The sequence below is a fragment of the Emericellopsis cladophorae genome, assembly GCF_022114955.1.
Source record: "Emericellopsis cladophorae strain MUM 19.33 chromosome Unknown NODE_36_length_232396_cov_119_016030, whole genome shotgun sequence".
Taxonomy (NCBI): domain Eukaryota; kingdom Fungi; phylum Ascomycota; class Sordariomycetes; order Hypocreales; family Bionectriaceae; genus Emericellopsis; species Emericellopsis cladophorae.
The window spans coordinates 193,890-218,371 of NW_026250961.1; the positions used below are offsets into that span (position 1 = coordinate 193,890).

General features: G+C 54.6%; 10 protein-coding genes across 10 annotated transcripts; 5 read left to right on the forward strand and 5 right to left on the reverse strand.

Annotated features, from left to right (window-relative positions):
• Positions 1–490: 490 nt before the first annotated feature.
• Positions 491–2,029, reverse strand: J7T54_000096 (uncharacterized protein; the record flags this gene model as incomplete). Its single annotated transcript, XM_051507846.1, has 1 exon — positions 491–2,029. One exon carries the CDS (start codon positions 2,027–2,029, stop codon positions 491–493), a length of 1,539 nt encoding a protein of 512 aa, XP_051361046.1.
• Positions 2,030–2,490: 461 nt separating this feature from the next.
• J7T54_000097 (DUF1746-domain protein) lies at positions 2,491–2,811 on the forward strand (the record flags this gene model as incomplete). Its single annotated transcript, XM_051507847.1, has 1 exon — positions 2,491–2,811. One exon carries the CDS (start codon positions 2,491–2,493, stop codon positions 2,809–2,811), a length of 321 nt encoding a protein of 106 aa, XP_051361047.1.
• Positions 2,812–3,649: 838 nt separating this feature from the next.
• On the reverse strand, positions 3,650–4,864 carry J7T54_000098 (uncharacterized protein; the record flags this gene model as incomplete). Its single annotated transcript, XM_051507849.1, has 1 exon — positions 3,650–4,864. The coding sequence occupies one exon, from the start codon at positions 4,862–4,864 to the stop codon at positions 3,650–3,652; it is 1,215 nt and encodes a 404-aa protein (XP_051361048.1).
• Positions 4,865–5,323: 459 nt separating this feature from the next.
• J7T54_000099 (Pentatricopeptide repeat-containing protein-like protein) lies at positions 5,324–7,681 on the forward strand (the record flags this gene model as incomplete). The annotated part of the gene is made up of 1 exon (XM_051507850.1): positions 5,324–7,681. One exon carries the CDS (start codon positions 5,324–5,326, stop codon positions 7,679–7,681), a length of 2,358 nt encoding a protein of 785 aa, XP_051361049.1.
• A 137-nt stretch (positions 7,682–7,818) lies between these two features.
• J7T54_000100 (Dipeptidyl-peptidase 5) lies at positions 7,819–11,140 on the reverse strand (the record flags this gene model as incomplete). Its single annotated transcript, XM_051507851.1, has 7 exons — positions 7,819–8,018; positions 8,091–8,433; positions 8,854–8,970; positions 9,038–9,357; positions 9,406–10,754; positions 10,805–11,007; positions 11,075–11,140. 7 exons carry the CDS (start codon positions 11,138–11,140, stop codon positions 7,819–7,821), a joined length of 2,598 nt encoding a protein of 865 aa, XP_051361050.1.
• A 1,171-nt stretch (positions 11,141–12,311) lies between these two features.
• On the reverse strand, positions 12,312–12,973 carry J7T54_000101 (histone H4 acetyltransferase; the record flags this gene model as incomplete). The annotated part of the gene is made up of 3 exons (XM_051507852.1): positions 12,312–12,503; positions 12,555–12,746; positions 12,806–12,973. 3 exons carry the CDS (start codon positions 12,971–12,973, stop codon positions 12,312–12,314), a joined length of 552 nt encoding a protein of 183 aa, XP_051361051.1.
• A 1,281-nt stretch (positions 12,974–14,254) lies between these two features.
• Positions 14,255–15,374, reverse strand: J7T54_000102 (serine/arginine repetitive matrix protein 1; the record flags this gene model as incomplete). Its single annotated transcript, XM_051507853.1, has 5 exons — positions 14,255–14,458; positions 14,779–14,856; positions 14,913–15,077; positions 15,128–15,218; positions 15,271–15,374. The coding sequence occupies 5 exons, from the start codon at positions 15,372–15,374 to the stop codon at positions 14,255–14,257; spliced, it is 642 nt and encodes a 213-aa protein (XP_051361052.1).
• A 388-nt stretch (positions 15,375–15,762) lies between these two features.
• On the forward strand, positions 15,763–16,858 carry J7T54_000103 (uncharacterized protein; the record flags this gene model as incomplete). The annotated part of the gene is made up of 3 exons (XM_051507854.1): positions 15,763–15,915; positions 16,114–16,425; positions 16,823–16,858. 3 exons carry the CDS (start codon positions 15,763–15,765, stop codon positions 16,856–16,858), a joined length of 501 nt encoding a protein of 166 aa, XP_051361053.1.
• Positions 16,859–19,845: 2,987 nt separating this feature from the next.
• J7T54_000104 (uncharacterized protein) lies at positions 19,846–20,801 on the forward strand (the record flags this gene model as incomplete). Its single annotated transcript, XM_051507855.1, has 5 exons — positions 19,846–19,908; positions 20,045–20,137; positions 20,211–20,364; positions 20,417–20,622; positions 20,670–20,801. 5 exons carry the CDS (start codon positions 19,846–19,848, stop codon positions 20,799–20,801), a joined length of 648 nt encoding a protein of 215 aa, XP_051361054.1.
• A 1,524-nt stretch (positions 20,802–22,325) lies between these two features.
• Positions 22,326–24,176, forward strand: J7T54_000105 (GS homeobox 2; the record flags this gene model as incomplete). Its single annotated transcript, XM_051507856.1, has 4 exons — positions 22,326–22,513; positions 22,564–22,681; positions 22,745–23,214; positions 23,267–24,176. The coding sequence occupies 4 exons, from the start codon at positions 22,326–22,328 to the stop codon at positions 24,174–24,176; spliced, it is 1,686 nt and encodes a 561-aa protein (XP_051361055.1).
• Between the last annotated feature and the right edge of the window lie 306 nt (positions 24,177–24,482).

Genomic DNA, 24,482 nt, shown 5'->3' on the forward strand with positions numbered 1-24,482 from the left:
CTGCACACACGCAGGGTCTGGCCCACCCACCTGCTTTGCTTGGCTACAGTAGCATCCTTCTGACACTAGAACACTAGGAAGCCATGCGAATTCGAGAATTCCGAATCAGAACCGCACCGTCGATATGCAAGCCCACGTTTTGGCGATCCAGGCCGAGAAGTGGTGACGCATCACAGATCCTGATGCTGGAGTTGCACCAATCTCTGGCGATCGATGCTAGCCATCGGGGCATGGTTCCGGCGGACGGATCGGCCGTTGTGGGGAAAGCCTGGAGACAGCCGTGGACCCCTGTTCCGGTTCTGGGCACGGGCTTGGCAGGCCTAATCGAAAAGCAGCAGCAGGAATCAATGCGTGAATTGAGCGAATGTTGGGTCTTTCCCTCGCTCGTGTCGTGCGAGCGTTCCTCGTGGGGTGACTCATTAGACTGGGAGACATCGTAATTCGTGATGCATTGAGTTCTGGTCTACCCCCTCCTCTACTACCCCGTATCCTACTCCTTTTCCAGCCGCACAGCGGGGTTCCTCTCGATGAAGTTGAGGTCCACCTTGTGGCCCAATAGCTCGCGGATGTTCGAGATCTTGTACTTGATCATCGTCGGCCTCTCCAGGCTCAGACCCCAGCCAAAGACACGCATGTCCTTGGGGAGGCCCATGGACTCCAGCATCTCCGGCCTGAACATGCCACTGTTGCCGATCTCAACCAGCTTGCCCAACCCTTTGTGGTAGCTGAAGATCTCCATGCTGGGTTCGGTGTACGGGTTGTATGCTGGCTTGAACTTGAGGTCGGTGATGCCCATCTTGGTGAAGAAGACCTCCATGAACTCCATGAGACCACCCAGTGTCAAGCCGTAGTCGGCAATGACACCCTCGACCTGGTGGAACTCGGCCAAGTGTGTAGCGTCGACAGTCTCGTTACGGAAGACGCGATCGATCGAGAAGTACCGTGCGGGTGGTGGCCGCCCGTCAGGCCCCTTCCTGGATGCCAACTTGTACAGCATCGCTGTCGAAATGGATGTAGTATGTGTGCGCAGCACGAGCTTGAGCGACTCATCTGCTGACCAGGGGTACTTGTAGCCAGTTGAGCCAAACTTGCCATCCTGGTGTACCTCCTTGACGTTGTTCCAGTACTGTTGCGTGTCCTGTCCCTCCACCTCGGCGCGCGGCCTGTCTGCCACTTTGGGGTCTGAAATGTAGAACGTATCCTGCATATCACGCGCGGGATGTTGTTGCGGTACAAAGAGCGCGTCAAAGTTCCAGAAGCCGGTCTCGACAAACTTGTTGGTAGGCATCTCCTCGAAACCCATCTCAAAAAAGATTTGCCGGAACTCGTGTCGGACCTTGTTCAGGGGATGCAAGGCGCCGGCGTGCTGTTCCGATCCGAGTGCATTGAAGTTGTACGGCTTAAACTTGGTATCTTTCCACGACCCTGAGCTGAGCATCTCAAAGGTCAGATCTGTCTCCTCCTTCTCAATCTCCAAGGCGAACTTGGGGCCCTTGTCCACGGTGAAGCTGATGACCTTTTGCATCTTGACGAGCTTGCGCTTCTTCAGCTCGCTCACTTGCTTGGGCTCGGCCGTACGAGTCTCCCTGATCTCCAGCAGCTGCGCCCGCGTGGTATCCTGAATCGAGTCGACAGTAGCCACGAGTTTGCCCTCCTTGCCCTTGGCAATCCACTTGTCCTTGAATCCGACCTTTTGGCCGGCGCTGACCACGTTCTTGTCGCCAATGGCCTGCTGCAGTTCCTGGACCGACAGCCCCTCCACCGCCTGGCGAAGTGCCTCGAAAACACGAGATTCGTGGCTGCCGTGTTCAATGATTTGCTCGGCTTCGGGCTCCAGAACGACCTCCTCTCGTGTCTGTGTCTCGTAGGTGATCATGGACCTTGAGCCCAGTCGGTCCAGTGCGGCTTTGACATCTTTTGAGGGAATGGATGGGAAGGCTTCGGAGGTTACAATGGGACTTTGCTGCGAGAGTTTCTGCAGGATTTGGGTCGTCAGATCCCCCGTCGGCACCGAGCTGGCAGTCGTCATTTTCGCTTTGATGTCGAGCTAGGCCCGTGGCACGCCAGTTGCTCAAGACTGGTCGGATTCCAAGTCAATTTCTCTGAGTCACTTGTGTGATCGCCAACGCTCCGATTCTCGTGGAGGGGAAATTTGGCAGCTTCGCGGCATCTGCATGGCGGGGTGCCCTGCATCGGCGCGGTGATTCTTCCGCTCCGTTTGAGTACGTACCTTACTTGGCTTGACCGGGGTGAGTACGTACTCTGTGAAGTGTGGACCACGCGACCAACCATCGCTGGCAGGCGACTCCGTCGACTTCGACCTTTTGAAGTAAACATTGAACGATGAACACTTATCGTCGAGTGAAATAGGCGTGACAATTCCAGCCTGGTGCAACAGTTCAACAAATCACCGCGAATGGTCTTGAGTCATTGATGTCGCCTGCGTTGTGCAGACCTTCCCATGTTGACAGAACATGAGCACAGGCGACTATGAGCAATGATGCCCCGTCAAGCTCTGCGGCGCCGATACGAGACAGCGGCGATGCTATCCCAAGCACGAACGAGTCTCCCGCCACAGGTGGTCAAAGACTGCGCGATGGTCGCCGGCAGAAGAAGAAGACGAAGAAGCGGAAGAAGCGCAACGAGGGTCTCAGGAAGAAGCTGGATTTCGTAACGGATCTACTCAAGGGGCTGGACACGTTTGTCTTCGCCGAACTGAGTGCGCTATACTACATGGAGTACGTTGAGCCAAACATCTCCTCGAAACTTGTGCTAATCATTGATGCAGATGCTCCTTCTTCCGACTTCTGATCCGTGGCGCCGCGCAATTGATGTACTTGTCGCCGAAAGACGAGACTATCCCATTTCACATGCCAGCGAGTCGCCTCCACGTCGTCCTCCTTCTTCTCCCCAATATCTGGTGTACATTGGTACATGCGTTTAGCGTTGTGCCGCAAGCGAAGGAGTATCACAGAGGGTATATGCATGGCGGCATGATCATAGACTTTATTGGGCAGAAACCGCCCGCGCATAGGGCGTACTACCTGCTCGCGGATCTTCTCATTCTTTTTCTGCAATTCTTCATGCTCGCTGTTCATACAGAGCGCGAGAAGCTGCGAGTACTGCTCAAGACGTTTCGTCCACTTGCTTCGGAAGCTACACTTGCATCGACGACGACAACGACAACCGCTCGCACGATTGAGGAGTTGGATGCAGAGGAAAGGGGCATGCCTGCGATGGATGCCGGCCAGGGGGACGCTACCGACGACATCGAATTGCAGCCTCTGCCCAGCTCATCACACGACTTGCAAAGGACGGATACAGGTGACTCCAATCAACATGTTGAAACATCGCGAGATCGCACAGCGGACATACTCGACTCAGGCAACGCTACGATTGGCGAGTACCATATCATTCAATGTATAAAGGTCGCGGCCACCGAGACGGAAAGGACGACGGCGCAGTCACTGCAAAGTATAGGATACCGGGCTACCCTGGCCGCTATAGACGCGAGGCGTAGGGGCGTGCCTGTACAAAGGCGGGTGTCCAGCACGAATGGAGCATAGATGGACGGACGGAGGAGAGGCAGGCATAACATGGCGTTTGTGGAGAATACGTTGTCCACTTTATCGCATTCAATGCTTCCCATTCAAGCCATTTTCCTACCAACATTGCCAACGCCAGTTCCCTTGACGGAAATTAGGATGTCATCGGTCTCGTCCTCCACATCGCGTAGACCCCAAGTGCTTGCTCCGAACGTTCGCAAGTCCCGTGCCAAGCCAACCATCTCTTCACTGCCCAGGACTTCACGCCCTATTCGTAACCGGCCAACGTCTTCTGAGCCCATTGCCATCAACACGAGTATAGTGTTCGCCGCTACCGGGCTGACACATCCACCCTTGGAAATGGTCTCCAGCAGTTGATATGCGCATCTCTTGCCGATGTCTTCCGGGACCTCTCCTCCACTCGGTGGCACAACCACGTCGGCAGAGTAAATCACACCTGCGGCGCTTGACTCGGCGACCAGGCTCAGCCCGTACCCAATACCCAGTCTTCGTTTGCTTCCCGTCTTGTCCCCTGTAGCAACCAATGGCGCTTGATCGTACTGTGCGGCGATGTGAACGTCGGATACAAATGGGTTCAGGATCTCCCTCGCCGAATGAATCATTCTCGCGTTGTTTGACGCAGACACGCCAGTTGAGTAGGCCACACCTCGTATCCTCTTTATCCTCCCAGGGCTCCGGTTGAGGTGTAATGTCTTGGGTAACCGAACCTGGCTTGCAAACCGTAGTTCCACCATACCACCGCCGCCTTTGCCTTGCGGACCTGCGCATGACCTTTGCAATACCCGAATCTCGATGCGGGCGGGTGGGATGCCGAAGAGGGCAAAGAGAGGGAGGATGGCGGTTCGGAAGGTGTCGACGGAAGGATCGCCTGTTTCGGTGGATGATGTGATGACGCCCGAGCCGGAGAAGCGGACATTCATGTGTGATTTCGAGAAGGGTGCGAGGAGACAGAGCGGCAAGAGGAAGTATGTCACTCCACGGGCGCAGTTGTGTGGGAGTAGATGTTCAATGACATCGCCTTCCGTCGCGCCCTGCCCCGGTATTGTCCCCGTGATCAGGCCGGGGTGATATGTCATGGTCGTACCGGTGTAGGAGATCTGCATGGAGGAGCCATTGGTGATGGCCTCGAGCAGGCGCAAGAAGGAGACCTCATGGGGCGCAAGGCCAGGGTTCGTCGGGGAGGAGCTGCGGATCTTGGAGATGTGGACGGGTCGGCCAGTCAACGTCGAGAGAACGAGGCGCTGGGCAAAGGCCCGATGGCCTGTGAATCGCAGGTACTCGGGCGCTGAAGTCGACATTTTCGCTGTGAATATGTGCGCTTGGCCGATGCGACCATCTCGGCTGCTCAACGTTGGTAGGGGAAAAAAAAGGTCTTTCTGCCGAGTCAGCCTTGAAGGAAGGGGCGCGAAAGGCAGGCGGTCAAGGGTGCTCCGCTAAAAAGTCAGAGGTCATCCCTTATCGATAAGACCCAGCTTGCAAGATCTTGGACATGCGTGACGCGCTCCTGAGTGCTGACCCTGGATCATCAATCGCTTGCATGGTTTCTTACTGGTTTCTTTCGATTTGTTTCTAGACATACATGGCCCAGTGTAAATAAGATGTCAGGCAGACCGTCGCTGCTGAATCTACGGAATGGCAGCGACAAGATCTGCCAAACCTGCCTCATAGGTCTACGTCGAGAACGAGCCCCGCGACCGCAACCATGGATCGCCCATTTCTCTGCGCAATCAACTGCGCCCCAGGGTCGAAGAGCTCGCATGCAGGTCCAGAAGAGACGATCTGCCTTCCCGAAGAAGGCTACACCTCTCGACCCAGAACCACCGCAACCTCAGGAGCCAGAGCTCAAGCTTCCTGCTCTCGACGATACAGTCCCAGCTGCAGAGGAGTACTCTGTCGAGTTCTATGAGCAGGATGGCAACCGAAGAACAAAATTAAAAGGCGACGAGACATTCGCGCAAAGCTTGAGTGGTGAGGATGCTACACCCATGAAGCATGCCATGTACGACATTCGACGATCGCTCGGCACGGACAGAGAGAGGGCTGCCTTGGACCAGGTCATGTCCCAACTTGGTACGACGTGGGAGAACTTGCGAACCTCTGAAGATGTGAAGAAGGCGGAGGAGGCTCTCGACAGATACGGCGATCGACTTGACAAGCAGATTGAAGAGGTTCTGGGCCACATGGACGAAGAGTTTCAGGAGGCCGTCACTGGTCATCTCAGCATGCTGGTCCCCAGCTTGAGAGGCCGGGTTCCGACAAAACCACGCACACCTATACCGGAAGTTCCAGAGACGTCCTATACAATGAACCAGCGGAAAAAGGTCTCTAGGCTGAACGCCACTATGCGCCGTATTGCCAAGGAGCTCAACTTCTCCAACGCAAAAGTCGATGCGAAGCAGGTATCGGCCGTCTTCAGAGCGTACCACGCTGCACGCAAGTCCCTGGAGCAGAGCTGGGACAGCGTGCCCTTACCCGTCTGGGACTTCTTGTGGAAGGTCTTCTCCGCCGACGAAAAGGAGAACCCCAGCCGGCTGAGTCATGTCGCACTGTTGGCCAGGGACATGGGCGAAGCCAAAGTGGCGCTCAGCCCTTCGCAACAGCTACTAACGATCGAAGCCGTATTTGTGGATGGCTGGAATGCAAAGGCTTTGGAAAACTGGAAGCGCTGCATACCGTCCTTGGGAGGTGCCTCTTCAGAGTCGTTCCAGCAGTTCTGGGAGCTGGGTGTCCGCATGTACTGCCGTTCAGGGGATATGGATGAAGCCCAGCGTGCCTTGAGCAAGCTCCTCGACAGGGACTCTGACCCGCGCATCCTGATGCCGATCATCCGTGCTCGCTCCGAGCGAGCTGCGCCTGGGGATTTTGAAGCTGCGTGGATAGCGTACCGACAGATGAGAGAGCTACTGGGTCAGAACATGAAACTCAGCGACTACGACGACATCATCTCCTGCTTTCTGACGACCAACCAGACCGAGAACGCTCTATACGCCTTTGTCGACATGATGAGTGACGGCCAGATTGACCTGAAGAAGCAAAAGTACATGCCTTCCGTCGTCGCGAACAAGTTCTTCGTCGGCAAGTGGCTTAAGCGTCTGATTGGGGCGGGCGATCTCGATGGAGCGCACAGCGTCGTCAACTATATGCTTGACAGAGGTGTTCAAGCTGCACCGGTGCAGCTCAACGGGCTGATCGGCGCGTGGCAGAGATCCGGCGGCGCCGAGAACACGGAGAAGGCGGACAAGATGGCCTGGTCCATGATCCAAGCGCGCATTGACTTTGTGAGAGCCAGAAAGGACGGCACTTTCAGCTTCCGGCCCACCAAGGGCCCGGCTTCGATGCCATCGGCGACCCTCGAAACCTTTTCGGTGCTTGCCGAGAATTACCGCATCCGCGGTCTTCACGCAGGGATGGAGAAACTCTGGGACGCTTTCCAGGATGCGGAAATCAGCCCCGATGCTTTCATGATGAATCAATTGCTCGAGTCCTGCATCAGGGCTGGTCAAGTGGAGGAAGCTCAGGGGCTGTACCAGGCTCTAGTTCTGGAGCGTGGCCTACAACCTGACCCTTACACTTTCAGTGCCCTTTGGAAAACTCTAGACATTAACCAAACAATTCCGAACCATGAGGAGGTCAACGTGGAAGGTATCCGCGCCGCGCGCGATCTCTTTGCTGAGATGGCGCGATGGCTGCCCGTGTTCCCGCCTGAAGGCATGGATGGCCAGCTGGCTCGCAAAATCCTCCACACCTTCCGCCGCCTCAAAGACAACACTGGCTTCCTAGTGGCCCTGACATCGATGCGAAAGCTGTTCAACTTCCTGCCGCCCGAGACACTCACACTAGAGCTCCTCATGGGTACAATGCGTCTCATCTGGGATTCCCCCTTGCAGAAGAGGAAGATTATGGCTGCCAAACGCGACATGGACCGTGAGCTCACGGAATGGGCCGGCGGTGACGAGACGAAGCTCGCTGGCGAGGGGAGAGGCATGGCCTTGTATGAGTATGTGCACAGAAAGCATTGGCCCAAGGAAGGATCGCAGGAAGAGATGGGCAAGGCTTTCGTGGAAGCCGCCAGAGAAATGGGCGTGTACGATGGGCTCATGTCTACTCGGGACTAGAGGGGGCTGTATGAAGTATTGTATCATATGCAAGACGTGGCATTGTACCATGTGCCAATATGTGGACAAGAGAGCGAGGATCTAGGGGCGTTGGACATTCACTGTACATTAGCATGCAATGGTTTTGAGTATTGAGCCTATGCGAGGTCCATGTCCCCTACTACCTCGTCGTCCTCGTCCTTGGTGCGTCCTGTCCGCTTGGAGATCCAGTCCTCTATCGTCTTGAGCTCGCCGCCGCCGCCCTCGATCTCGATTTCGTTCTCGTGGTCGGCGGGTTTGCCGAGGATAGTGCCTTGAAACTTCCCATCATCCGTTTTGTTATGCCGTTTCTTAAGAGCTGGTCTCGGTTAGTCATACATCCTTCGTCCGTGCCCCCATCCTGTCTTCCGATGACAGAAAGAGGACTTACCACTCAGATAGTCCATTTCGTCAGACTCCATGTCCCCTTTGGCAAAGTCCATGATCTCCCTCATGCGATCACCGCTGAACCACTGGACAAACTCCTCGACGCCTCGTAGGTCCTCCTCGCCACGCCATTCCTGCTCGGCGAGGGACTTTTCAGGTAGCATGGCGCCCAGGTCCTGGAGCGCGAGGCGCACTTCGACAATGGTATAGTCGCCTGCGTCGCCATGGTTGTGAACTGCATGCCCGGCCGTCTTCTCGCACAGGAGGGACAGGTAGCGCGCCGCAAGATCTGTGATGGCGTCGAGCACTGCAGGCGAAGTGCCGTGATATCCAGTCGCGCGAAGGATCTGGAGTATGGAAGGTCGAAGGAACGCGTGAAATAGTGTAGTCGGGGACGGCATCTCGGACGTTGTCTATTCGTTGCTATGACGGGAAGGGTTTCGCAGGTTCAGACTCGGGAGCGTCCTGTGGTTGATAGAACAGGAGATTGATGAAGCATCTTCAGGTGACTGTGGTAGCACGACGAGGAGCCCGGCTCACCCGGTCAAGCTTGGTTGGTTAAGGTTTTGGTTTGGATTGAAGCGCTGGTGAATTGTTGAAGCTCAGGTCTCCAACTCAACTCGCAAGGCTGCGAACCGTGTGCGCACACACAGTGTTGTCTGATCATACACTGTGCTATCCAAGTAAGTACGGTAGACGGAAGACCGTGGTCAACTGCCCGACGTCCCCATAACATTCACATCAAGACATTTTCTCCTCTATCATACATGCATCTTCTCGAATTCCGCCTCCAAAGCAGAATCCTTGGCATTGCCGCTGAAATGATTGATCCAGTTCAGGACTTCCCGGTGCCACACCAATGAGTTCTCTGGCTTCAAAACCCACTGTGAATCTGCTGTCAGTATGTGCATAGTACGGTACTGTCAGACGTAAATATCCGCCGGAACTTACATGGTTCTCGTCAGGGAACATCAAAAGCTTGCTGGGCACTTTGCGCGCCTGCAACACGTTGAACATGGCCAGCCCCTCCGATATGGGCAGACGATAGTCGAGTTCGCTGTGGATAACAAGCGTAGGCGTCTGCCATTTACCAGTATGACTGGCAGGGTCCCATTTCTCGTATGCCTCCCTATTGTCCCACAAAGTGCCGCCAAAGTCGTGTTCGGTGAAGAAGAGCTCTTCGGTAGCCCACTGGTTCAGTGTCGAGAAAATGCCGTCGTGGCAGACGAGGGCCTTGAACTTGCGGCCAAGGTCATGCCCTTGTATCCAATCTGCAACAGTCAGTATGTGACGCCGGTACAATAGGTGGTGGGACGTACTGATCATATATCCTCCATACGATCCTCCCAGGGCGACTGCGTTCTTGGTGTCAACATAGCTGACCTCCTTCTCCAGAAGATCGAAGCAGTTCACGAGATCCCCGTACGGAGCTCCGCCCCAGTTCTCCGTGATCGCATCGACGTGATCCTGGCCGTAGCCCGTGCTGCCCGCTGGATTGGGGCACACCACAACGTAGCCTTGCTCCGCGAACACGGCAGGGTTCCATCGAGTGCTCCAGTCGTCCATCCACGCCGACTGCGGGCCACCGTGGATCAGAAAAGCCAATGGATAAGTCTTTGACTTGTCAAAATTCGAAGGGGTCATGACGAGGGCGTGGACGTCGTAGCCCGCGGCGCCCTTGTACCAAAGATCCGAGCACTGATCTCTACTGAGCCCGAAAGACTTTCCACGCTTGGAGCTCGAGGATAGTTCCCGCACCGATCCGTCTTGCGTGTTCAGGATTGAGTAACAGGAATTCTCGATCCGCGACCTGGAGGTGACCAGGAGCGTTGAGCTGTCGCCCAAGAACTTGGCGTCCGACACACTGCCCTCTTGGAAGAGGGTTTTCGACTTGCCCTCTTTCAGCGATCGCGCCGACAGCTCCCACAGGGATACGCGCCCATGCCTCTCGGCTACGACGATCATCTGATCATCTTTGCCCCAAACTACCGAGTCTGGTCGCCATTGCGCAGTCTCCTGTGACTCTGAAAACTCCTCCACGGAGTCCAAGTCAGAGATGTCTGTGACGACGAGGAGCCTCGGTCTGTCTGCTTCATACTGATCCGACTTCATGCGGGTGAACGCCACCTTCTTGCCATCGCGAGAGAATACTGGTGACATGCTATAGCCCCGCAGGCCCTGCGTCTTAATCATCTGAGGCCCCTTGTCCTTGGAGGCAGCGCCGTTTTGAAAGGGAATGTAGTAAAGGTCGGATTTGGTGTATCTCGCAGGGTTCAACTTCGGGTCCTTGGCTACAAAGACGATGCCATCCTTGGAAATGTCAAAGTCGCCAGTGCCGCCAAAGGGCGGAATAGGACTGCTGAGACCAGTGTTGGCCAGCAGGTTGGTCAGGCTTGGGCTCTCAAACGCCCACTTCCCCCCCCGCTTGGTCAGCTTGCCGAACCACAGCGAGTTCTCGTTTTCAGACGCCCAGGTATCCCAGTGTCGGACAAAGAGGGAGGTGTAGATTTTGGCAGAAGAGTGTCTCTTCGGCTCGGCCGCTGGCCAGTAAAGCTCGCCCTTGGGGGTTGTCGGAGCTGAGCAGCAAAAGTACACGCTGCCGTTGTCCAGTCTCTTCGCTTTGGCATTGGCAAGACTGCCGGCGAAGAACTGGATCCTCTCTGCGGATCTGCAACTGTCAGTCGCGTACTCGTGGCGCATTCGAAGCAAGATACATACTCGGCTGGCTGGAAAACATTCTGATTCATCAAAGCAGTACAGCCACGCTCATTCGGCTTGAAGTAGGCGATTTCCTCCTCGCCAATCCAGACTGGGTCGTAGGCTGAAGCATCCTCGGACACCAAGTGTGAGTGACCATCAGGAATGCTCAGCACCCGGATCTGGGAAGTCTTGCTGTGGCTTGTAAAGTCATACGTTGAGACCTGTGAGCGTCAATATATCTGTATATGTAGACAGCCATCGAAGCGCTGGACATGACCGGTTGCTGACCGTGTAAAGTAGCAGCTTTCCTGAAGCATTGGGCACGCCGGGGGATCGTCGAGGTGCCGAAAGCATCACCTCTGGGGTGAAATGGGAGGCTTGGATGGTCATACTGAATGGAGATACGTCCGCGTACGCCTGCCGCAAATAGAAGTCGACGAGACTGCCGCTTTAGGCAATTGTAATGCAAGAATCAGGATGAGCCGGGATCTGTCCTCGCATCGACCCTAGCTTAAGGTAAACTTAGCGTGAGAAGACTGACAGCCAACGATTGGTGAGCGGAAAGGGAGGCAAAGCTCTTTGTAATTGAAGAGTGAGCGTATTATCGATCTTATAAGATGAGGAGAAGTGTCCTGCCGTCGAGCCCGAGATCTTTTTGGCAAATGACATCTTGACGTTGTCCCGATCCTATCTTCTTCCCCTCTTCGCGAGCGCCGTCGACTCGAACACCACCCCCTCTTGCAACAGCATCTTCCCCTCCTTTTAGGTCTTGAAGAGACGCCAATAGAGGGGTTCCTAGCTCAAGTAGTCCGACCCCGCACAATGATTGCCTCATGGGGACTTTTGGACGGGGAGGGGGCCTGAAGCAGAACCTTGTATCGTTCATAGTGGTCCCCAGGATCCAGTATGCGGCGATCTTGGTTTGCTGACTTTCTTTAGGTTTAGCCGTTTGTATGCATGCATCATCTCTCTTGCCTGGAATCAAGGTTGGTCCCAGGGTACAATCCCAGTTCACAGGCTCGCACGGACACGTTACTTGCTTGTTCGGTGACCCTGTGTGTTGTCCCCTCTCATGCCCAGGCGGGCAAACTTGGCCCTGACGTGCATGTGCTGCATTGGAATGCACACATCCCGCGCAGCTGTCCGTCGTGCCACGACGATACACCTATTACAAAATCCCCTCCATCGTGCCACGACGATACACCTATTACAAAATCCCCTGAAGGCCATTGTCCTTCCTAAACCCCCCATCCAGAACGCCGAAACCAGACGCTCGAAAAGTACGCCACCTCAGCTGGATGCGGTGCCGCTGTGTCTCTGAGAGATAGCCATCTCAATCCTCAAGGTCGGTCGAAACTGAGAATTGTAGTCACTGGGACATGCACCTGCGATACCAGCCGACTAGTGACAGATCTCCACGATCGCTCGTGCCATCCTCCGCTGTAGTTTCATGCCTGGCCACATTCGCCACCTCTTGTCCTTGTTGCTCAACAAAGAGGTTACTAGGCAAGTCCGGCATGGAACTTTACTTCCTGGATGCTCCAAGGTTGATCCTCTTCTTCGCCGGTGGCACGTCTGCTTCGCTGTCTTCTGCCTCGGCCGCCTTCTTCTTCTTCTTGCTGTTCCCGCCTGCCGTCGTTGGCGTGGCTGTTCCGCTAAACGAGCCGGATACTGGTGTGGGAGCGTGTGAGGCTGGCGTCGATCCCGGCGTGCCGTCCTAGACCTTAATTAGTACTCTCGCCTTGCAAAGAGTTTCCTCCAGACGTACGGTATTTGGCTTGTATGAAATGGAGGACCTGGAGAACACACGGTTCTGTTCCATAGGGCCGGTTTTACGTCTTTGGGCTGCCGCGCCGCTTTGCCCCTTCATATAATTATCGAAGCCGGTAATGATGTTTCCACTTGGCGTGCTCTCTAGATACATAGCTTCCTTTTGTGCGATCGCTTCCTCGATTTGTTGCTGCGCACAAGTCAGCGGCTGTCGTTGCGTCGCAACATGTCAAACACGAGGGTACCCACGAGTTGCCGCTCCGTCCTCCTACGACGCTCGGTCATCTCGCGAACTCTCTGGAGGCATTTCTTGTATTCCGCCATCGTCGCAGGGGAGTCTTCGGCGGCAGCTGGAACGGCGTTCGTCGCCGCAGGCGTGCCTGGGGAAACCTGTTGTTGCTGCTGCTTGTCGGCCATTGGTGGAGATTTGACGCGCAGTTTCGGTTACAGTTCCGGGAGTATGAGCGCGCGCCGATGATTGAATATTGATTTCTTTTGGTTGTGTTCTAGGAGATAAGTTGGGTGCGCTGGAGCTTTTGCGTCAGTCGCGATAGTATAGTATGCGCGACCGGACTTTCATAACTATTTTTGTGGGTCCAGTACCCTTCGACACATTACGGACGGCTAGTATAGACGAAAATACCTAATTTATGCTCGAAATCTTGAGTACTCATGTTTACAGGAACAGAAAGCCAAGCTCAAAGCTCAAGTATTGACAAGCAATTATACCGAGTATTGAGTCTAATTCCAAATGCTGCTTTACTACTAGCGAGAGGACGTCAAAGTACGGAGTACTTTTGTCTGCTACGTAGCTCTCCCCAATCCAGTCTTGAGTATAGGCCACGATAATACAAATGCTTGTTCTGTGCTATTGGAGTACCGAAATCCAGGGGGCGATAACCAAGATGCAGATCTCACCGCCGCGAAAGCAATAAGATATCTCTCACCTGTCCAGCGAGGTCAATCCGTTGCGAGACGAAGGAACGCCGACGAGATATACGTGCATCGCAAACGTATATGCACGCGTCGCAAAGAAGCAGTGAACCGGGCCTTTTGACATTGTTAGCCTTGACCAGTGCACTATGATCCACCAGCAGAGGATCGCATTTTATGGTCTTATCCCTTAAGAGCTTCTCCTTGGGCACATTGGCGCATTGTTGCAATGTGAAAGCCTGCTCCTGCTGGTGGTCAGTCCTGATCAAAGCATATACCACATGAGTTGTTCGCTCGGCACCTGTCCGAGGTCGTACCAACCTCGGCTTCATCTCTATCCACTGCAAGCTGGGATGTGGTGCTAGTGATGAACGACGGCTGCCCTTAGATACATCAACCTATCCGCTACGATGTTTGGGTGGCGATGATGGAGATCCCGGCGGCGAGGAACTATTGCGTCGTGCTCCGCGCGTGTCTGACGTCTCTCTCCTTGATCGTCCGGTCCTCTTCTCTGCCCCAGATTCGTGGTTGGCGACGCTCTGGCTGCGCGGGCGTCGTCTCCGGGGCGATGGTGATCGTCTGCTGTCGCTGGAGTAAGACCTGCGACTTCGACTGCGACTTCGACTGCGGCTTTCGCTAAGGCTTCGTGATCTCGTGTAGCTGCGTGAAGAGCCGGAGGATGAAGGTGAGCGCCTGCGTCGAGGAGTGGCGGATCTGCTTCTGGATGACGAGTATCGGCGTCTTTTCGGCGCTGGCCCGCGTCGATCAGGCGATGTGGATGGCGATCGTCGTGGGCGGCCGTCGCGATTCATTCCATTCTGTGCTCCGGGTCTGCGTTGCGGCGACCTGGACCGGGACCGGGACCCAGATCTGGACCTGGATCTTTTCCGGGAGCGCCTGGCTCGTCCCGCTTTCGAACTGCCTCTCGAAGTACTGCGACTGCGCGAGCGTTGACTTCCCCGAGACGATCTGGAGGAGAGCGATCTTGCGCGGCCCCGGTCCATGTTTCGATCACGCCCTCGATCCAACTTGCGATCATGCCCTCGAAATGATCCGCGACCACGGTCACTTTCTCTTCCAACACGACCCTGCGGCACATATCTGTCGCTAGGGTACGTATCCCTGGATTGACGAAATCGATCATCTGGTGAACGGGAGCGGTCGCGACCGGGGCCGCCACCACGACCACGACCTCCTCGGTCAAATCCACGATCCCCTCGACGTCCCCCACGATGGTTATTGAAGCCGCGGCCGCGGTCGGGCCGATCTCGTCGGTCACGATCTCTCACGTCGGAAAAATCCCGGGCTCGGCGGTCGTCCTCGTCGCGACGGCGACGCGTGTCGTCGACACTACGGTCTGCATCTGCCTATTTGAAACATCAGCAGTTGTCGTACAAACAGTATCTGATGAATATCGACTCACCTTTTCTTGCATCAGCTCCAGCTTCTTTGCCTCAAGAAGCTCTTTGGGGACACCCTGTGGACTAGACTGGGCACTCAGAAGAAGCTTCCAGAGCTCTTTGCAGAAAGTAGCGGTGTCCTTCTCGAGGAACCCTGTTAACTGGATTTGCAGAGACTTGATATCGGGCTGCAATGGTCAGCGGATGTGTACCAGCGCGGTGTGTGATTGGAACCTACATTGCGCGCTCCCTCAATCAGGGCGAAGCAGAGCTCGATGATCACGTCGTCTTCGTTGCCCAGAATCTCGGAAATGCGGCTGGCGATCCATCTACAGACAGTTTAGCACACAGAAACACCCGTGAGAGCAGAGAGGGACTGACTTCTTAATAACATGGATGTTGACCTTTTGCATGTCCACCTTCTGATTGAACTCTGGAGGGAACTTGGTCGACTTCAGCAGTCGAGCATCGACACCTGACGCCATATTGGGCGCCTTGTGGGAGATGACACGTTAGAGGCGCTGGGTACGCGCTTTCGGGCGTGGCTGAAGGCGGTAAGTGATGTTGTCAAAGGTTAAGAAAACCCGGTGCAGGTGACGTTGGGGATCTGGACTGTAATAATTCAAGGTTGATCGCCGGCGCCGGCTCTGCACCGGCGGCACATGTGCATAAATTATGTGCACAACTTACAGGCACTCGCGCCACTCGCGCCCCTGAGGACCCCGCCACTCACTTACATGCTCACGTTGATCTACTAGATGATCGATGGCGCATTTCCTTCTCGCATGCTTCACTTCCCCTGCAGCTCAACCCCGTGTTTCCTTACTCCGCCATCTCCGAATCTTTTCGAACAAGACTTGCTCTCATTTGAAGATGGAGAATCTACACGCACCGACCGTGCCTTCGGGGCCTAGCAGCAATGCGGCAATGAATGGGAACAGCACCCACTTGAGCTTCAACCAGCTCCAATGCAAGAAGAACGATGTAGAGGCCCAGCTCCGGACACTCGGATCAGTTCTGGACTCAGTATGACATGCTTCAGGTGTTCTTTTTGCCGGTATAATTAGGGCTAATTATTCTACCAGCATGGGGTTACTATGGAGACGGCTCTGCTCACTAGGGACGGCTTTCCACGTTCAGATATTGATGTAGCCCAAAGTATGATATATCTTCGTTGTTGTGGAACTGAATCTAATCTAAGCAGTACGGACGACGAGAGCGCAGATCATCCGACTGCGGAATGATTACAAGGAGATTATGAAGTCCATTGAAAAGCACCTTCATGAACATTTCGCCAGCCTGAACGACGCACCTGCACCGGCAGCAGGTGAGAGCCTCCCCAGCGAGCCTCTTCCTGATTCGATACCCGAGCAACTAGATCCGACCTTCGCCCGAGTGAACACAGTGGCGCCCAACAGCCCTGCCGAAGCGGCGGGACTGAAACCCAACGACGAGATCCGCAGCTTTGGTTGGGTGAAGCGGTCAAACCATGATAACCTACGCAAGGTCGGGGAAGTAGTCCAGGCCAACGAAGGAGTATGTGTGTTCACCCCCCGTGTGGGCTCGTCACTAATCATCGACAGAGTGATATTGTGATCCGTGTGGCGCGGTCGCTTGGGTCGGTACAGACAAGTGATCAGAGATGGGAAGAGCTTCGTTTGATATTGCGGCCAAAAAGAGATTGGGGCGGTCGCGGGACACTTGGGTGCCATATTATCCCCATCTAGTTTGGACTGGTGTTGGGAATGAGCGATGGTGAGAGAAGGAGATACGCGAAGAGGGCACAATAGCATCTCGTATCAAATTAAGCTCCTCGCTCTCAGGGGTGGAGTGGCATTGCCAGTGGGCTTTAAGACACTCTCTACGTGACGCTTTGCCTGAGGAGACATCTGGTACGGCCGCACCGCTGTAGTTGTAACTAACTGCTGGGTAGCCACGGACAGACAATGGCCATGGGCATACGGCGTAGCATCCGAGATACTTATGAGGCTCATATCCTAGTTCTAATGACTTGAAGTATTGAAACAGTATCTTTAAGCGTTATTAATAGGCATGCTATGCTTATTGAGTGATACGTTTTACTTTGTCCTAGCTTTAGTTTTCAACTTATTGAGTGATGTATTTCAAATGTGTTGCCTTGTCCTCGTTCTAGTATTCAACTTATTGAGTGATACGTTTCAAATGTATTGCCTTGTCCTTAAGCTAGTTCTAGGATTCAACCTATTACGGTCGTGTAAGGGAGCGTCACGCGATGGTGTTGAAGTCATCATGCCCTATTGAAGGTCAGTGGATAATCAATGATTGCTCGTCGTGTTGAGATATTTACTTCCACTGTACTCGGTTGATGAACTGGGATAGTTTGGGGGTTTCGAGTAGTTAGGGACGCTCAAGCTGGTACAGTTGTGACAAGAAAGAGATCGCACATGAGTCGAACAAGTTCGAAGGTGAGAGAACTGTAAACTACGTATACAGTACTGTGTATGTAACCCTAAAACCCTAGCTATTAGACCTTATTCCTTTGCTTGTCGCCCTGCACTCAGAACTCCTTCACTTACAAACGTAAACAAACGCCTCATGTCATTTCGCTCTCACTACATACTGTTTGCACAGTTATCTTGCTCTTACATGGGCGGTATTGCGTGCTCTTCCGTACGCGATATTGCGTATGTTGCACGAAACACACTTCTCAGATCAAACGTCCTCAGCAAGCCATCAGACATTCAGCTCAGGACCTCAGACTCTAGAGTCGCATCGCATTGTCCTGACGAACGTCCTCGTGGGTACCTTAGCAGCTGCGCGGCTATTCCAGTCATCGTTTCATACTGATACATCTCTTAGGCATCGAGAGCATAGCCATACGCCAACACCAGTTCCACGATGGCATCCGAAACCAAAGATAAAATCATCATGCCCCCACGCGTACCTCCGCCAGAAACGGAGTCTCGACTGATCCGCAGTGGCGCGATAGACATCGCCATTCGAATCAGCGGAGATCGCGTTCGAGTTGCGGCGGATGGACACCGTACGTTACAAAGGTGTGGCTCCTGGCCGGTCATGGGGGTGTACTGGGCCAAATTCCGCATCTCAAGTGCGTACGTTCTCGCAAAAGCCGTACGCCCCTGCCACAAATCAACCAAAAGCCTAGGCTGCCTGTCCCGACCTTTCATCAGCAAATGTGAAGGAGCAGCTCGTCGACGGTGTCGAATGTCCAGAAGTTGGCCTAGTTTTCGCCCCCGACCCTACCTTGCATTTGACAAAAGGCCAGAATGGCTAATCGAAGTCTGTCAAAAACGCTCGCCAAGAGCGTGAATCGAAAGCCATCGATGATGCTCAGGGTCTATTCCAAGCTCAGCGACACGTTCCCAAAGCAGATTACGGTTGTTGTTGCTTGCCACAAGGAGGGAAAGCATTTTAACTCGCGCAGCATCCCTATCGCCAATGTCCAATGGTACCAGGATTTCTACCTAGGTATGAATGAGGAGTGGAATGATCGTGATAAGCAAAGCTATATCACTGGCATGGTCAAGTGGTTCGACGCCGACAGACAAGAACACCCTGAAGACGAAATTCCTTCGTCCAAAGCAATGGTATCTGGCGTTCCCATGGCGCCGTACGCAAAGGTTTCACAGGGACACCATCACAGATGGAGTTAACCGTTTTTTACATAACGGGGCTCTAATGTCATCAGAGCAGTATCTCCACCTGTCGCAGGAACTGAAGGCAAGTCTGACCTAGCCTTGGAAGTATCATGTCTAACTCGATACAATAGGCTACACATGTGCACATGGACGAGGTTTCCAAGGCGACAATTAAGTTGACTAACCGCGTCCTTTGGCAACTTCAAGCAGACGGACAGCGTCTAATAGACCAGTTGTTGCCACCCATTTTGCCGACCTTCCTGGCCGGGTGCGATGTTACACTCGAAGAAGAAGGGTACCCAACAGGCCAAGAGGGAAGTTTACATGTGCTCTGAATGTGGCCAATTAGCGTACATACGCTACAACAAAGGACAACTCGCCCAACGCGAAATTCTAGTCACTCTGCGAACCGCACGAGGTTCTCTGGATACTTCGGAAGGCCTTGGCACGGCAGCGAGCCTCGCAACAACCTTCCCAGATTATCCTTTGTCAAGACCACGTCCGAAGACATAGTCGAAGTATTGGGACAGCATCTTTGTGCGGTATTCATAGGCACAACATATACTTATCGAGTGATACCATTTAAATATATTGCCTTGTCCTAGTTATATTATTCAGTGACACGATGTTTTACTTATTGCACATGTGCAGCAGCCCTACACTCTTGTCTAATGTCCTATCAAAGGTTGGTTGATTTATAGTACCTAACAATAACCGCAACTTACTCATAGCTAAACTCAATCAATCCATGACTGGCATTAGGCCCGAACTTTGCTGTTTTGTTTCGCGGAGACTGAAAGCTTGCGTTTGTTATACGCCGGTAGTGACCGGGGCTTGGCGTGACGTAACATGTTGTTTGCCCCAGGGGGTCCTGGTCCAAGGCATCAAGCGCGGACAGCTCCAGTGATGTCACGTGCGTTAGGCTGAAAGATGCCTGCTCAGTGGCTGATTGATGAGCGCTATTCCCCCAGCGACTGAAATTTTCGCTTATCTAATCATAAAAGAGCACCTTCCCTGACGCCCAAAGAAAAGTAGTCCCCGCCAAAAACCTCACGCCTCGCCCGATTTTGGGATCCTCCTTCAACACTGCACAGCGATTCTCAGAAGCTGCACAATCTCCTAATCAAGGTACGCTCGACCCCCGAACGACTGGCTCAGCCCAAAGAGTGATTGCAATCGCGCCCTTGAGCCATCAAGACACGATCCCGCACCTTCCATCAGGTTCAGGAACTGACCGCATCCACCTCTAGCACCCCGCTTGTTTACATCCACAACCAAACCATCCCCGTCGCCTTCGATAACATCCGAACCGACAACCATGGCTGAGCAGCAGGTTCCCACCTTCAAGCTTGTGCTTGTTGGCGATGGTGGCACTGGCAAGGTATGATTTCACCCGGGCTCAGGCGTTCCGGCGGCTCTGGCTGTCGCTGGTGGCCGGTCGATAATGCCCCGCCTTCACGGAGCTCGAGCATGCGCAACATGTTCATCACAGATCGGCAGATGCTAACGAATGACAGACCACCTTTGTCAAGCGTCACTTGACTGGTGAATTCGAGAAGAAGTACCTGGCTACCCTGGGTGTCGAAGTTCACCCTCTTGGCTTCACCACCGTACGTTGTCTGCCCCACTAACTATCGCGAGTTTCGCCCTCGCCCACATGACCCGATGCTAATGACTGTCTAGAACTTCGGTCAGATCCAGTTCGATGTCTGGGACACTGCCGGTCAGGAGAAGTTTGGTGGTCTCCGCGACGGCTACTACATCAACGGCCAGTGCGGTATCATCATGTTCGACGTCACCTCGCGCATCACCTACAAGAACGTCCCCAACTGGCACCGTGAGTACTACAACGCAATGAGCATTCCCACAGAAGCGTCTGACAATAGCAGGTGATCTTGTCCGTGTCTGCGAGAACATCCCCATTGTCCTCTGCGGTAACAAGGTCGATGTGAAGGAGCGCAAGGTCAAGGCCAAGACCATCACCTTCCACCGCAAGAAGAACCTCCAGTACTACGACATCTCTGCCAAGTCAAACTACAACTTCGAGAAGCCCTTCCTCTGGCTCGCCCGCAAGCTCGTCGGCAACCCCCAGCTTGTAAGTTCCCCGCCCAAACATCAAGTTAAGATGCTGACCCCATACAGGAATTTGTCGCTGGTGTCGCTCTTGCTCCTCCCGAGGTGCAGGTTGACGAGAAGCTCCTGGAGGAGTACCGCCAGGAGATGGCCAAGGCCACGGAGATGCCCCTGCCCGACGAGGACGACGACGATTTGTAAAGGATGAGCGGACGTGCAGGGACTCTGGATGGAAAGAGTCCGATATGATGATGATAAGTCATGAGTCTGGTCCGCCTGAAAGAGGCCCAGTTCACTCTTGGCTTACGGGACGACCATTTATGACATTAGGCATCGGGGTTCTTAGGTTTAACGTGAAGGCGAGCTTAGATTGGGTGGGACCTTTCTTCGGGGTATGCCACGAGCGCACGCTGCGTGACGCAGCAATTTCTAGCTAGACTTGAATTATGACGACATTCGATTCCCTTTGTCGCGAATCGGACCAAAGTACGGACACTCAATGATGTGATGTGATGTTGTGCCGGGCGGCTACCCTGCAGCAGCGTGTAACATGTTCGGATGTGCGCACTGGGGCCATTTCTGCTATAAAAGTTTTTACCAGACTTGATGACGGATAAGGCACTTGCTACTGTTCACTTGCGACTTGGTAAATGTTTACGGGTGTGTAACATAGTGTGCGGTTTTGGCTCGAGAGTTTTTGCGGTTCTCACGTCTCGGTTCGAGATGCATGTTACGACGGACAACTTAACAACGCGCTCGCAAATACTCATTGATTAGCCCAAGAGGGTCCAATGTAACTGACAGCGCAACGCATACCTGCAGACTCGTGTCATCTCAGCCTCCTCAGGAAAGGAAAATTGACTGGACTAATTGCTCGTAGACTGGTATGGGCGGGCAATCAAAGCTGGCAGCTTGGCAGCTTGGCAGCAGAATATGAGGATCCGTGGATGATGAAACCCATTCAAAGCCTGGCGCTGGCCCAGCCGCTGGAAGAACTCAACGCGTCTGCGCGTAGGTTCATCTTGGGGTGGGCCAAGTGCCAGTGCGCTGCTGCACTGAGAGAGACTGGAGGCACGCGCCTCCATGTCGCGCCTGGAGTACGTGTAGCGCGACATGGCTCACCTGCGCATTTGCCCGGACATGGATTCCAGGATAGCAGCACTTGGATTGACATTCGTTTAGTAGCGATGCTCCGAGAATTGTCAATGCGGCGAGGACTACTGCGTGATGAAGACGGCCGTGTGGCTCGTGTGACGTTTGGAGAAGCTCTCACAACCCTGGTCAGCGTGAACAAGAAAGGTGCCAGCAGCGCCCGGTGTGTTAAAGCGGGTACGATGAGCGGTGTATTGTTGCAGGCGTGCTGGGCCTAGCAACCGTGTTGATGTATTTCCTCATCGGGCAACATCCACTTGTCAACGCGCGACGTGATTGAACGACGCGGCTACCCCTGTCGTGGCATGAACGACCACCAGAACCACCACTACCACCACCTCCCACCTTTTCGTCTATATCCAGTCCTGGGATGCACGCACTGACGGCATCTTTCTGCTCCAGTCCTCTGTCCGCACGCGCTCGCTGCTCCACCGCCGCCACTGTCTTTAACATCTATCGCGTGTCGTTTCCCTCTCATTGCTACATACATGTCACCGAGGCCCGTTGCACGGTGATCAACACGCTCTCTATCGTCGTCCCGTTTCGCTCTACTACTAGCTGCCCAGCGACACCATGTCTACCACGCCCGACCTCCGACGCGCCGCCTCGCCAACAATGAACTCTGACCCGGCCGACACATCCCTCTCGCAGTCGAGCACCGTGGCCAATGATGATTCACTGCTCTCACTGGACCCAGACACGTCCATCTCCTCGATCGACAGCGAGGACAAGCATCCACGCTCGCGCCGGAAGCGCACCAGGTACTCTACGCGTCAACAAGGGGAGGTTCAATGGCTGACGTGGAGGATAGTCAACGCGATAGGGCCATTCTCGAGTCGACGTATCGCTCCAATTTGAAACCTGATAAGACAGCACGAATGGAGCTATGTCGACAGACGGAGATGACGGAGAAGGAGATCCAGGCATGTGTCCCTCATTACTGAGCCTGCCAATGGCAGCAGGAGTCGAATGCGTGGCTAACCTGCGGCCAGGTTTGGTTCCAAAATCGACGACAGAACGACAGGAGGAAGTCCAAACCACTCACACAAGCCGAGCTCGCGAGTCTGCAGTACAGCGGCATCCGTCCCATTGGCGGGGAGAACCTCGACGTCAGTCCTCTGAAAGTTGTGCAAGGCCCCTTTGCGGTCGCGGACCCGGTCGCGGATGCGGTAGCTACGCCCGACGGTGGCTCGCCGGCAGGCCAGAACCCTTTCGTGCCGCCTGTGGCGCTGCCCTCTCCTCCCGCTGCGGACGACCAGCACACGAGCCACGTGAGGAGCTGCTCAGACGCAGCAGCGTACTCTCGTCCTCAGCTGCCACCGCAGGAGAGCTTCTCCGCAAGCTTCGGCCCCTCAAGCTCGTTACCTAACGTTGGATACCTGGCCAACCGTAGGAGGGAGGGCGGTTCCTTCTCAGCACCCTCACCGCAGACATCTGGCGGGTACGAGAGCTTCTCATTTCGGTACGTTCTTGGTCCACGCGTGATATCTCGCGCACACACTAACAATCCTCAGAGTGGACAATGCCAACAGCAGCCCAAATGCTCCGCATATCTACAGCGGCAGCGCCTCGCAGGTCCGCCTGTCCTTCTCGTTGGACGGGAAAGCAGAACTCATCCCTCAAGGTGCTGAGCAGCAACGCAACATTTCACAGGAGAGATCGCCCTTGCAGCCGGCTCTGCAGCGCAGCCAGAGCGCGTACACCACGCGTCCCAGCCTGCCACCTCTGTCCTCCATCCTCCCACAGGTGAGCGCGCCTCGTCTCCAGCGCGGTCGCTCGCGCAATGCCTCTGCGTGGGAAAGCTGTGCAACGAGCGAGACGCGCGACGAGCTCACAAAGATGGCCGAGCACGAGTCCATTGGCTCGGCTGCCGCGTCCATCAGTCTGATCAGGTCGGCCAGCAGCACTGCGCTGCAACCAAGCAACGGCAACAAGAGGAACTCGTCCCTCAAGGGGCCGCTCCACCAGACCAAGAGGACCAAGTTGAGTCGCACAACATCAAGCATCGCCAAGCTTGGCGGCAGCGACGCCACCAAGCCACCAAGCAGTACCCTGTCCGCGGTTTCCGCGATAGACTCGGACAAGGAGAACTTGAGCCCGGACGAGGACGGCAATCCGCGATTCGAGCAGCACTCACGCAGACGACCCCTTCCCTCAGCCACGACGACAACCATGTCGGCCACGACCACCAAGAGCCGACGTGTGCTAGAAGACGCGAGAGGCGGGGCGGCAATGCTGAATCGTCGTGCGAGCACCGCGCCTGTGAGACGGGGCAAGCACTCGCAGGTCGTCGAGATCTTTCAGGATGGCGAGGACCCGGAGGTGGAACGGTTCATGTCGCGCAGCAGCGTGAGCCCGAGCAAGAATGACCAAATGGACGTCGTTGCGGGACTGTTGTCACTAAGTAAAGGCGCTTGGCGATGAAGAGGTTGATGTTTGTTGGCCTCATGGGCAGGAAAAGGAGTTGTCTGGGAGATTTTGGTATTCTTGTTTGTGCATACGGCGGATTCTTCTTTGTATCTACTCTAACGGCCATGACGTCGTGGGTCGGGACTGGAGAGGTTGTATATACCCGGCCCAAGGCGCTCTGGAATGTGAAGCTGAAATGTCATGACGAACTTATAGAAAAAGCGCCAGCCAACTTGGGAAGTGATCGTCCTGCATGCAATTTATGTATGTAGTATATTCCCTGTGCCTAGAACAAACCAGTTCGCCATGCTACTGGGCGGG